Source organism: Nerophis lumbriciformis, linkage group LG12 (assembly GCF_033978685.3).
Source record: "Nerophis lumbriciformis linkage group LG12, RoL_Nlum_v2.1, whole genome shotgun sequence".
NCBI classification, from domain to species: domain Eukaryota; kingdom Metazoa; phylum Chordata; class Actinopteri; order Syngnathiformes; family Syngnathidae; genus Nerophis; species Nerophis lumbriciformis.
Window position 1 is genome coordinate 7,374,387 of NC_084559.2, and position 13,874 is coordinate 7,388,260.

General features: G+C 43.6%; 1 protein-coding gene across 2 annotated transcripts; it reads left to right on the forward strand.

The window, feature by feature from the left end:
• Window positions 1-146: 146 nt before the first annotated feature.
• On the forward strand, window positions 147-8,643 carry ankrd39 (ankyrin repeat domain 39). Of its 2 annotated transcripts, none has more exons than XM_061985831.2 (5): window positions 147-167; window positions 561-668; window positions 742-845; window positions 920-1,123; window positions 1,198-8,643. In XM_061985831.2, exons 2-5 carry the CDS (start codon window positions 578-580, stop codon window positions 1,348-1,350), a joined length of 552 nt encoding a protein of 183 aa, XP_061841815.2. In that variant the 5' UTR covers window positions 147-167; window positions 561-577; the 3' UTR covers window positions 1,351-8,643. The 2 variants fall into 2 exon arrangements, with proteins under 2 accessions (XP_061841815.2, XP_072770381.1); XM_072914280.1 differs by lacking the exon at window positions 147-167 and adding an exon at window positions 235-468.
• The last annotated feature ends 5,231 nt before the right edge of the window (window positions 8,644-13,874 follow it).

The following is a 13,874-nucleotide window of genomic DNA, read 5'->3' on the forward strand; positions in this document are numbered from 1 at the left end:
ATTTTCTAGATAGATACCGAACTAAATTGACAACTATTTGTGGGTCATTGAAGGTGTCTTTCTGCTGCCGCGCTGCAATTGGCCAAATTGGCCAACGTGATGACATGATGCTAGTTACGTCATTTATGACGTACCCGGAAAAAAACAACATCGAATCGAGGCAGACAGTATTGTATTCTTTATTGAATTATTGTATTCTTTATTGAACTTCTGTATTGAAGTATTGTATTCTTTATTGAATTACTGTATTCTTGAATCATAGAAAATGTATGGACGGGTGAATAACTAACTGGCTGTATTTTAAACCACTTTGGTTGATCGCTGTATTTTCTATCTTGTTTCTCATTTCGACTTTATTTTCTGGCTTTTTACGGAGCTGCTGTCAATGCGAAGGCTTTTGATTGATTGAAACTTTTATTAGTAGATTGCACAGTGAAGTACATATTCCGTACAATTGACCACTAAATGGTAACACCCCAATACGTTTTTCCACTTGTTTAAGTCGGGGTCCACATTAATCAATTCATGACTAAAACTAATTGAAATCTATTTTGATTTAGTTCGAGACAAACACAACATGTCTTCTAATGGAGAACATAGTTGCTGTTCGCTTCCTGTCTCGTCTTCCAGTGTCTCCCAGACAGTTGATGAGATGGATTTCGAACGAGGTTTGTAGTGTTTAACCTGCACCTAGTATGCATTTATTATTGATTCACTAACCTAAGTCCTTCTACTTTGCAGGTATCTGGTCTGCTGCCATGCATGGAGACTTAAAAAGGGTGAGATCATTCATCCAGAGAGGCATCCCTCCCAACCTCAAAGACACAGCAGGATACACAGCTCTTGTGGGTTAAGATGTCCGATCCTTCTGTTCCATTTGCTTTTTACTAAAATGACATCATTGTGTTTTTTGTTTCAGCACTATGCGAGTCGCAGCGGACATCTGACTGTGTGTGACTTTCTTCTGGAGAATGGTGCTTGTGCGTCTCCTCAGACACCGGGCGGTGCCACGCCACTGCACCGCGCAGCCTTCTGTGGTCACCTGGATGTCGCTAGATTGCTTTTGCACCACAAAGCAGATCCAATGATCTCTGATGGTGATGGTGCATCTGCTCTACACAAGGTAAGAATATCAAAGTTGAAATCAAATCAGAAAAAAAGACAACAATCCTGATAATGCTTCAATGATGTAATAAGGCTGCAGAACAAAGTCATGAAAAGGTGTGTCAACTGCTCCTTGAGGCTTGTCCAGAACTCTCAAGCCTGAAGAACAAGAGGCTCCAGCTAGCCTACCACATAGCACCCCAAGAACATTTGCAGAAGCTCCTAAAAGCACCCCTCCAACCGTAGCATTTAGCCTGGCACAACCTGAGCTCAGTGTGACAGATTAGCTGGTGAGGCTGTGCGGGGACTGCGTAATGTAGACCTCGTTACCCCACGCCTTCAATGTCATGTCATGTAGACCTCGTTACCCTAGTTACAAAATGGAGGTAGCAAGCAGACTTAACGCCTTTTTCACCAGCATAGCCGCAACTCTTGTCAACAAGCTGTCCCACCACTCTGGTCGCTTTGGTGTAGAACACATTAAAGCCTTCTACAGAAAGCTAGGAGTATCCAACAATGATTTCAAATTAGAAATGGTCACAGCTGATGAGGTGTTTAAAAAATTGAGCGCGCTCCACCCAAACAAGGCCACCGGCCTTGACAATATCCCCTCCAGATTCCTCAGGGACTCTGCCTCCATCATTGCCCCGATCGTCACGCACATAATAAACCTATCAATTACACAAGGCCAAGTACCAAAAGATTTTAAGATAGCAAGAGTAACTCCCCTCTTTAAAAAAGGAAGCAAATTGGAACCTGGCAACTACCGACCTGTTTCTATTCTCAGTTCCATTTCCAAAGTAATGGAGAAAATAGTTTATGAACAGGTCGATAGTTACCTTGCCACCAATAAACTCATGTACAAATTACAATCCGGCTTCAGAACTAACCACTCCACTGACACATGCCTTCTCTATCTGACTTCAGAACTAACCACTCCACTGACACATGCCTTCTCTATCTGACTTCAGAACTAACCACTCCACTGACACATGCCTTCTCTATCTTACTTCAGAACTAACCACTCCACTGACACATGCCTTCTCTATCTGACTTCAGAACTAACCACTCCACTGACACATGCCTTCTCTATCTGACTTCAGAACTAACCACTCCACTGACACATGCCTTCTCTATCTGACTTCAGAACTAACCACTCCACCGACACATGCCTTCTCTATCTGACTTCAGAACTAACCACTCCACTGACACATGCCTTCTCTATCTGACTTCAGAACTAACCACTCCACTGACACATGCCTTCTCTATCTGACTTCAGAACTAACCACTCCACTGACACATGCCTTCTCTATCTGACTTCAGAACTAACCACTCCACTGACACATGCCTTCTCTATCTGAGCGACCACATCAAACATGAGGTGGATGTGGGCGTGGTTATGCTGGACCTTCAGAAGGCCTTTGACACCGTTAACCACGCTATACTGTTGGATAAGCTCAGAGCAATCAGATTTGACAAAACCTCATCGAGCTGGGTGCAATCTTACTTGGAGGGGAGGGAACAGGTGGTAGAGGTGAACAGCACCGTGTCCCCCCCCCCCCCACCCCCCTATCAGTGAGTTGTGGAGTCCCCCAAGGCAGTATATTAGGGCCTTTACTGTTCCTAATATACATAAAGGACTTGTCATCAGCATGCGACTGTGAATTGTTCTTGTTTGCTGATGACTCGGCCCTGCTGGTATCAGACAAGGACAAGTCACAGGTGGAGAAAATCCTCAGTGCTGAACTCTGTAGAACTTGCACCTGGCTCGCTGACAACAAGCTATCCATACACTTGGGTAAAACAGAATCCATCCTGTTTGGGTCCCACATCAACCTTAAGAAAGTCAATGACTTCACTATAAAAGTGGGTGACATTGTTATCACCAGGAAGGATGAGGTCACCTACCTAGGTTCCGTTCTAGAGGCTAATCTTTCCTGTGATAAAATGGCAACCAAGGTAATCAAAAAGGTCAACCAACGAACGAGATTTCTCTATAGTATCTCCTCTCTGGTCAACAAAAGCACCATGAGGATTCTGGCGGGAACTCTCGTTCAACCCTTTTTCCATTACGCATGCACCTCCTGGTACCCTAGCACCTCCAAAACCCTCAAATCTAAACTCCAAACATCCCAGAACAAGCTAGTCAGATTACTTCTAGACCTCCACCCCAGATCACACCTCACTCCTACCCACTTCTCCAAAGTGGGCTGGCTCAGGGTGGAGGACAGAGTCAAACAACTTGCACTGAGCCTAGTCTATAAAATCCGCTACACCCCCCTGATACCCAAGTACATGTCAAACTACTTCCTTGACGTAAATGACCGCCATAACCACAACACCAGGGGGAGCTCCACTAACCACGTTAAACCCAGATTCCGAACTAACAAAGGTCTTAACTCATTCTCTTTCTATGCCACATCAATGTGGAATGCGCTCCCAACAGGTATAAAAGAAAGTGCATCTCTATCCTCCTTCAAAACCGCAATAAAAGTTCACCTCCAGGCAGCTACAACCCTAAACTAACACCCTCCCCGGATTGTTAATAATCAAATGTAAACAATCAAATGTAGATACTTTTTCGTGTGCCTTCTGATCTCTCTCTCTCTCTCTCTCTCTCTGCCCACTACTTGCTGTCCATATCCTACCAAGTCAGACCTACACTGTTCCAATATCCATTTCTCTGTTCTCAATTGTTGATGACTGATGATAACAACCAAACCAAATTATCAGTGTGAACATGAAATATCTTGTCTTTGCAGTCTATTCAATTGAATATAAGTTGAAAAGGATTTGTTGTATTCTCTTTTTATTTACCATTTACACAACTTCACTGCTTTTGTATCAAAGAAGTACACGCAGGGGACAGGGGAACTAAAAACAGTTTGAAGTAGAAGGAATTGAAAGAGTTTAAATGAAATAAAAATATCAGCAAAAGAAAAGTAAAAGTGTTGTAGTGTCAACTGGCAATTGTGTAGAATAATAATAGTTTGCACAATACAACAGTGTGAAGTGTTCATGTCATGTATGTAGTACTGCTGGCAGGCAGCAGGGGGAAGTGTTCATGTCATGTATGTAGTACTGCTGGCAGGCAGCAGGGGGAAGTGTTCATGTCATGTATGTAGTACTGCTGGCAGGCAGCAGGGGGAAGTGTTCATGTCATGCATGTAGTACTGCTGGCAGGCAGCAGGGGGAAGTGTTCATGTCATGCATGTAGTACTGCTGGCAGGCAGCAGGGGGAAGTGTTCATGTCATGCATGTAGTACTGCTGACAGGCAGCAGGGGGAAGTGTTCATGTCATGTATGTAGTACTGCTGGCAGGCAGCAGGGGGAAGTGTTCATGTCATGTATGTAGTACTGCTGGCAGGCAGCAGGGGGAAGTGTTCATGTCATGCATGTAGTACTGCTGACAGGCAGCAGGGGGAAGTGTTCATGTCATGCATGTAGTACTGCTGGCAGGCAGCAGGGGGAAGCACACTCTAAGACGATTTAGCTAAGCATGTGAAGTGACCTCATCCATTCTCCCTGCTTACTGTTTGGGAAAATAGTCTCAAACACACAAAAAGTCAGTGAGCACTCATTTCAACACATTACCTTACAGAGGAAAAAGACATTATTACAGCATGAGACTTCTTTTCCATGTGACTTTTCAAACTTCATTTGGTGTTTCCATGGTGCCAAAAGCAAAATGCTGTGTTTAGTCTTTCACTTGCCAGTCACATATTTCTCTTGATCCGCTCTTTTAAAATGATCTCAACAGGCCTGCTGACAGATGTTTATGGGAAAATGATCTTGAGTATTTAATGGCCATTCCATTTGCTATGTGAGAAAAGAGAGAAATCCTCTTGGATAACTTACACTTACAAGCAGTGTAGTTGTGATCATGAGTAACACTAATATGGAGGACTTGAATGAATATAGTTCATGGTAAAGTAAACATTTACATAAATATGGAATTAGCTCAATGTGCAGCACACTTTGCTTAATAATGAATATTTTACAGTTCATTGTATCCTGCATTTATACATTGTGTTTCCTGGGTACATTAATGGCTTGGCCCTGAAGTCATATCTTTGACCTCAATTTAAGAGTGCCCTAACTTGAGGGTGTCTTGAGATAAAGCTGTCTCTTGGCTAATTGTTATGCTTTAAGTTGCAAGCAACAATTTGAGTCCCAAACATCCTGCCATAGTTGGCATACAACATGTCACAGTGAACCCCCTTAAGGTCGGACCAAAACATCTGCTTTTACCCGCTAGCATAGCTAGATGGTCATAACTTTGTTTTCCAACCGTGGAAAGGAAACATGTCAATTTGAAAGACAGTGCTGAGAAGAAGAAGTGGATTATGATCATTAAATTAAAGAAATAAATCATCAAAAACATGACAGTGAGTCGCTGAAGCAGGACGAGTTTAACGCCAGCCAAGACTGTTAGAATAATATACAAACAGCGGACATTTATCCATAAAAATTTGGAAAAGCCGCTGATGGTGTGTTTGACCGAGAAGTCACATGAAGGAGATACCATAGAAGACCACTCTCCAAGATAAGAGCTGTACATTTTTATTACATGACTTAGTTATTTTTAGTACATTCTATTGTATTATTTTTCATACAATAGTCACAATATGAAAATAGCACCGATTCAATAGATTTTAATTAATTTCAATGGGAAACGTTACATTTGATATACAAGTGTTTTGAGTTATGAGCTCAGTCACATAACTTTTTGTCTTTTCATATACTTTTTATTCAAACAAAGTGCCTGTTACAGTGTGCAAATATGGAACTGGTAAAGAATGCATCAATGTGTTCCAGCCTTTGTACTTCCTTTATCTTCTTATCACAAGCACATGTTGACAAATGTGTGTTTGGCTTTTGCAGCATTTTCCTTTTGGATTTATTTTGGATTTTTCAGCATTGATCTTAGCATTTTTAATTAGCCACATTTTGTCCTTGCATTCAATTTAGGCCGTTTTTGGATGATTATTGTGTTTAGAGCGTCTGGGCATGTTGGCCACCGGACCTTTGTTCATCCCAAACAACCTCCCATTGTTTTACTTTGGACGTGGACAAAATATGCAAAGAGAACCAAGAATGAAAGCCTGGCAATATAACAAAAGAGATGAACATGCACAGAAGGGATATTCAACTAAACTGTTTCTAGAAAGCTAAGGACCGGGGGGCCGAACATCTCCCTTCACTACGTGTCTTATTTTGTTTATTCCCAAGAACCCACTTCCTCTACAGTAGACATTTCATTTTGGTCTAATTATTTGTCAAGAGTTACAGGAGTGGTCTGCTTTTTTAAGGGACCTTCTGCAAAAAAAAGCTAGTCAAAGATCCCCTCTATGAGAGCAGTCTAGTGTTTTTAAGGCTATGTCTACACTAAGTCGGATAACCCATTAAACCAATAATTATTTAGCCTAAGCCCGTGTCAGCCACACTAAATCATCGTTTAAGGTTCCCCTCATTGGATCATTTTTTACACGGGTAAGTGCGCCGTGTATTTCTTGAATCTCCGCTTCTTAGCTTTGTATGGACTCATTGATCGTTTACAAACTGAGTTCGGAGAGGAAGTGACGTCAGAAAGACTGCGCCCCACACAGGAAGTGACGTCAGAAAGAACGCACCACAGCCAGCTTCATAATAAAGCGGTTTGGTAACTTGGAGCTAACCACTGGAAATATGGAGGTGAGTCATCCAGACATGCCGTGTTTCTCCTTCTTCTACATGTACAGACACTTGTGGAAATCACACATGAATACCTTAAGAGAAAGCCATTGCAGCTATTTGGGATACAACACTTCTCAGACGGCAAGAGAACTTTCCAATGTCCAGGTCAGCTGGGATTCTACTTAGTGAAAAACTACGTCCATTTGTCCAAGGAGAGTCAACGAGAATGCGGGCTACCGTGGATGTGATAAAAAAAGATAGCGTGTGCTTTGTATTACCTGGCCATCGAGTGAAGACTATGGAAAACATCGAATGCATTTGGACTGGCAAAGCAGACTGTATCAGTTATGTATGTCCCGGACTCAACGTCTAGGTCCAGAGTTTATCAAGTCAGCAAAAAGGAATGGACAATGAAGGTGAAGGCAAAAGAGTGAGGAGTGTCCTGACCAGATATCTACATCCCTAGATTGATTGTTGTCAAATGTTCTTTATCACATTGTTTAGGTGTGTAATAAAGATGTGATTAGTTGATGATGTCTCAGGTGTGATTCACTACAATAGTCACACTGGATTCCACTTCATTGAAATAGCACAACACTGGATATTGTTCAGATAAGTTACATTTATTTGAAGAAGTTGCACACAAAGCAACACTGGAGGTGACTATGACCTGCGCATTTTCCATGTTGCGCCGGCGGACGGAGGGGGGAGGGGTCTTAAACGACCATTGGTGTGTGTGTGTGGACAAGGATAAGGTTAGGTGGGATTTACCCTGGAACACCTAAGGGGCCTAAGACTGCTGCAAAATTGTGAGTCTCTTACAAGTTATTTGAACTGAGCTCGCAGGCTACCACCGGTTGAATAGCCCAAATGCTGAAAAAGAGAGAAGCTAAAATTGAACCTTGAGGAACACCACTAGAGAAGTTGAACAAATGACTAGTGACTGCATTTTAAATAAACAAGCTACAGCAACACCATAGTTACATCAATAACAATACATAACTGCCAAAAAAGAGAGGACTTGATGGGGTGCCCTGAGGAACGCCTCAGTTATGTAAATCACATGTTTGGACCCTAGTGTTCTATAATGTAGACAAAATGAGAGTGACTTTTGTTTCTCCATATTTTTGCATGGCTTTTCAGTTCATTTAAGTTGTTGATACACATGTTTGGTTCGCTGTTTTCTATTGTGTGCATTTTTAAGTTGATGCCTCCTAGTTTGTTGCTCTGGAGACCCCCGCACAGGTGACTCGCCACACCCAATCAGTCACCCTGGAATCAACACACCTGAGCAAGATAAAAGACCTGAGGGGAGCAATAGGCGGCGGAAGAGGAAAGCGGGCAAAACGGCGTGTGAAGAGGACCGTAGCACACAACCACAGCAGGATCACATCAAGGACTCCAGCACCATAGTGCGGACAAGACGGCTTGTGAGGAGGACCGTGGCGCACAACCACACCAGGACGACATCAAGGACTCCAGCACCATAGTGCGGACAAGACGGCGTGTGAGGAGGACCGTGGCGCACAACCACAGCAGTCCGACATCAAGGACTCCAGCACCATAGTGCGGACAAGACGCAGTGGAAGGGCAATCAGTTCCTGCCTCGCCAGTGAGTTTGGCTCCCTGCATGTTGTTGGTGCTTGGTGCAGCTAAAGTCTTAGGCTGAGAGTGTGGTGTGTTGTGCTGCTCCCCTCTGCTGTCTGTCCAGGTGTGGCACTGGAGCTGTGGGCAGGACGGCGCTGGAAGCCGCTGTTGCACTGCCTCCATCGCTCCACGGTCGCCTGGTGGACGAAACGGAGCTCGATTTTGGACTACAAGTAGCTTTTAGTATTTTCTGGATTTTGGACAATATTTATTAATTATTATAATAAACGTTGTACTTATCATTTATCCTCATTATTGGAACACCATCTGCTTTCATTTTACTCTGTTTACAAATTCCTTTAGCTTGGCACAACCCATGTATTACTTTGTTTTAGTCTGTTTTTATCAACACAGTTACAGTTCTATGTTGGCTAGCACGGTTAAAATGTCAGTGCACTTGCCAATGTTTTTAGTGTGGTCCAAGTTCCTCTACACAACAGCAACAATCCAGTGTTTTTCCCAATTTGCTGCAAATAAGGTTGTCTCCCAAGTTTTGGACTGAACTCCAGGGCCCGTATGATGTCATTGCTGGGCCGGGTTTGATCCCCTGGGCCGGCAGTTGAATCGTAGTGCTGTTTGCATTTGAGACAAATACCGACCTTTCCCATTGTGCAGTGCAAACAGTGCAAAGCATCACACCCGACACAAACTGCTCACTCCCAAACTGAAGAAGTTGCATGGAGTGGGCCAGTGGGTGGTGTTCCCATACTACCTCCTAAACCACATCCAGTGGTTGGACTGGAGAGGTGCCAGGCCACATCTGGAGCTCATTGCAGCTGACGCCACACAGCACAAGGAGATGGGCTGTTGGGGGGTTGCAGCCATGCCAAGAGAGATGTTTAGTTGCAGCCATGCCAAGAGAGATGTTTAGTTGCAGCCATGCCAAGAGAGATGTTTAGTTGCAGCCATGCCAAGAGAGATGTTTAGTTGCAGCCATGCCAAGAGAGATGTTTAGTTGCAGCCATGCCAAGAGAGATGTTTAGTTGCAGCCATGCCAAGAGAGATGTTTAGTTGCAGCCATGCCAAGAGAGATGTTTAGTTGCAGCCATGCCAAGAGAGATGTTTAGTTGCAGCCATGCCAAGAGAGATGTTTAGTTGCAGCCATGCCAAGAGAGATGTTTAGTTGCAGCCATGTCAAGAGAGATGTTTAGTTGCAGCCATGCCAAGAGAGATGTTTAGTTGCAGCCATGTCAAGAGAGATGTTTAGTTGCAGCCATGCCAAGAGAGATGTTTAGTTGCAGCCATGCCAAGAGAGATGTTTAGTTGCAGCCATGCCAAGAGAGATGTTTAGTTGCAGCCATGCCAAGAGAGATGTTTAGTTGCAGCCATGCCAAGAGAGATGTTTAGTTGCAGCCATGCCAAGAGAGATGTTTAGTTGCAGCCATGCCAAGAGAGATGTTTAGTTGCAGCCATGCCAAGAGAGATGTTTAGTTGCAGCCATGTCAAGAGAGATGTTTAGTTGCAGCCATGCCAAGAGAGATGTTTAGTTGCAGCCATGTCAAGAGAGATGTTTAGTTGCAGCCATGTCAAGAGAGATGTTTAGTTGCAGCCATGTCAAGAGAGATGTTTAGTTGCAGCCATGCCAAGAGAGATGTTTAGTTGCAGCCATGTCAAGAGAGATGTTTAGTTGCAGCCATGCCAAGAGAGATGTTTAGTTGCAGCCATGTCAAGAGAGATGTTTAGTTGCAGCCATGTCAAGAGAGATGTTTAGTTGCAGTCATGCCAAGAGAGATGTTTAGTTGCAGCCATGTCAAGAGAGATGTTTAGTTGCAGCCATGCCAAGAGAGATGTTTAGTTGCAGCCATGTCAAGAGAGATGTTTAGTTGCAGCCATGTCAAGAGAGATGTTTAGTTGCAGCCATGCCAAGAGAGATGTTTAGTTGCAGCCATGCCAAGAGAGATGTTTAGTTGCAGCCATGCCAAGAGAGATGTTTAGTTGCAGCCATGTCAAGAGAGATGTTTAGTTGCAGCCATGTCAAGAGAGATGTTTAGTTGCAGCCATGCCAAGAGAGATGTTTAGTTGCAGCCATGCCAAGAGAGATGTTTAGTTGCAGCCATGTCAAGAGAGATGTTTAGTTGCAGCCATGTCAAGAGAGATGTTTAGTTGCAGCCATGCCAAGAGAGATGTTTAGTTGCAGCCATGTCAAGAGAGATGTTTAGTTGCAGCCATGTCAAGAGAGATGTTTAGTTGCAGCCATGTCAAGAGAGATGTTTAGTTGCAGCCATGTCAAGAGAGATGTTTAGTTGCAGCCATGTCAAGAGAGATGTTTAGTTGCAGCCATGTCAAGAGAGATGTTTAGTTGCAGCCATGTCAAGAGAGATGTTTACGCTCGCTGACATCTTCTTCCTCACACACAGCCAACAACTAAGATCGGCCAACATGAATGAGGGAGATTTTTTCCTTCTATTTAATAAAGCCATGGTTGTAATTAAAAACAATCTGCTATTTGAACTAACTTACAGTGATGTTGTGTGGCACACATGCTGATTGATGTCATGCCAGGTAATATGATGAAAGTTAGGAGGAGGTAGTGAAGGCTCACTTGACAAAGTGAGGCTCTGTTTTATCTAAAAGTGTATCTTTCAAAGTGCTGTCCTTAAGTCAGCTTGATCTGTTGACATGTTGTGATGTCCACAATGAAAAGGTGTGATTTTTATGCCCAGCTCTTTCAGCACTCTCACGTCATGCGGAGACGGAGGGAGGACTCCACAAGATGAGGAATTTGGATCACAGCTCTGTTTAGTGAGATTTATTTGGAAAGCAATGAAACTTCCTGGCCCGGGAACCACTTCCACCATAATGAGCCCACGTTGAACTGGGAATGGATGTTATTCACATCCAAAATAGACGCTGGTCTGTTTGCCATTCTTTAAACGTGTCTGGGACTTTTTTTAACAGCACTTTTTAAAAAGCAACTCTCATCAACAAGGGGTAATTAAAACGGTGTGGTGTCATGGTTCTAGTTTTCCAGTTGTCACGGTTAATACATATGCTTTGATATATTTTGTGCATCAAGTATGCTGAAACCAGTCCAAGTTAAGTCTAAATATACCAAGATTGGGGTTCTCTAGAGTTTGGACTACAGGTCATTATTGGTTGTCCCATGGACAGGGGTGTAGCACCATATTCTGGGCCCCCATACACAAGACTACTAAAGTTCCCCCCACCAATCACACTCTAAACCAGGGGTGCCAAACTCATTTTAGCTCAGGGGCCACATGGAGGAAAATCTATTCTCACGGATGGGTAAAATAATGACATAACTTAAAAATACAACAACTTCAGATTGTTTTCTTTGTTTTACTTCGACCCAAAATAGAACAAGCACATTGTAAAAATGTACACATCACCAATAATCCTCTTGACAAAACACTTCAAGTTAGTTGAAAATACCAAGAAAAGAATCTGTGCCGTTTCAAGAACACAATGAATTTAGACTTAATCTCAGTGTCTCTACAACACAATTAAACTTTAGACTAGACTAGACTTCCTTTTTATTGTCATTCAAATGTGAACTTTACAGTACAGATAAGAACCAAATATTGTTGCATTATCTCATGGTAGTGCAGGATAAAAGAGCAATAAGGTGCAGATATAAATAAATAGATTACTGTACAGATAAATATATTGCACTTTTGCATATGCATCCATGTTTATGGATGTATGTTATTTTGTCTTTATATTCCATGTTTATGGATGTATGTTATATTGTCTTTATATTCCATGTTTATGGATGTATGTTATATTGTCTTTATATTCCAGCCAGTTAATCCATTTTTGGGGGGAGTCGAGAAGATAATTTAATTATGATGCGTTCAAGAGTCTTACGGCCTGAGGGAAGAAGCTGTTACAGAACTTGGAGGTTCTGCTTCGGAGGCTGCGGAACCTCTTTCTAGAGTCCAGCAGTGAAAACAGACCTTGGTGGGGGTGGGAGGAGTCTCTGCAGATTTTCTGAGCCCTGGTCAGGCAGCGGCTTTTTGCGATCTCCTGGATAGGAGGAAGAGGAGTCCTGATGATCTTTTCCACCGTCCTCACCACTCTCCGGAGAGACTTCCAGTCTGAGGCATTGCAGGCTCCAGTCCAGACAGAGATGCTGTTGGTCAGCAGGCTCTCTATAGTGCCTCTGTAGAATGTGCTGAGAGAGCTGTGCTCTTTTCATCCCACGCAAAACGTGCATGCGCTGCTGAGCTCTTTTTACAAGAGCTCCGGTGTGTAGGGACCAGGTTATATTGTCAGTTATCTGCACCCCCAGGAAACTTGGTGCTGCTTACCATCTCCACTGCTGTGCCGTTGATAAAGAGTGGAGCATGGCTGGACTGGTGCCTCCTGAAGTCGACGATGATATCCTTGGTCTTGTTGACGTTCAGGACCTCAGGGTTCTCCGGACATCCGCTGTGTCCAGGTTGAGCGGCTGCTCATCAGGGTGAGGGATGGATTACCTCACTGGAGTGGTGTTAAGTGCCTCAAACCTTGCAAAGTGGTTGTTGAGGTCATTCAGAAAGCTGATACTGTTGTCACAAGGACAGGGGGCAGCTTTATAGTCCGTGATGACCTGTATGTCCTGCCACTTTCATCTAGTGTTCTTGGGGTTCTCCAAGAAGTCCTGCACTTTCTGACTGTGAGCACGCTTTGCAACCTTAATGGCACGGTTCAGGTTAGCTCTGGCTGTTTTGAGTGCTACCATGTCGCCAGACTTAAAAGCGTTGCTTTGAGCCTTCAGCATTGCACGTACCTCACAGTTCGTCCAGGGTTTCTCGTTGGCCCGTGTGGGGATGTTCTTGATCACACTGACATCCTCCATGCACTTCTGAATGTATGCGGACACAGACTCTGCATACTCCTCCACACATGTGTGATGATTTTTGGTGGCGGCTGCCTTGAACATGTCCCAGTCTGTGCTTTCCAAGCAGTCTTGTAATGCTTCCATTGCTCCCTCTGGCCAGGTCCTCACCTGCTTCACTGTAGCTTGCTTCCTGATCAGCAGGGGCTTGTATGCAGGAATTAGCATCACAGATGTATGGTCTGAGGAGCCGAGGTGGGGGCGTGGTGCAGCTTTATACGCCTGTTTAATATTACTATACACCAAGTCCAGATAGACATGGTAGATAGACATGCTAGATAGACATGGTAGATAGACAGCATGGTAGATAGACATGGTAGATAGACAGCATGGTAGATAGACAGCATGCTAGATAGACAGCATGGTAGATAGACATGGTAGATAGACAGCATGGTAGATAGACAGCATGATAGATAGACATGGTAGATAGACAGCATGGTAGATAGACAGCATGGTAGATAGACATGGTAGATAGACAGCATGTTAGATAGACATGCTAGATAGACAGCATGGTAGATAGACAGCATGGTAGATAGACATGGTAGATAGACATGCTAGATAGACAGCATGCTAGATAGACATGCTAGATAGACATGGTAGATAGACG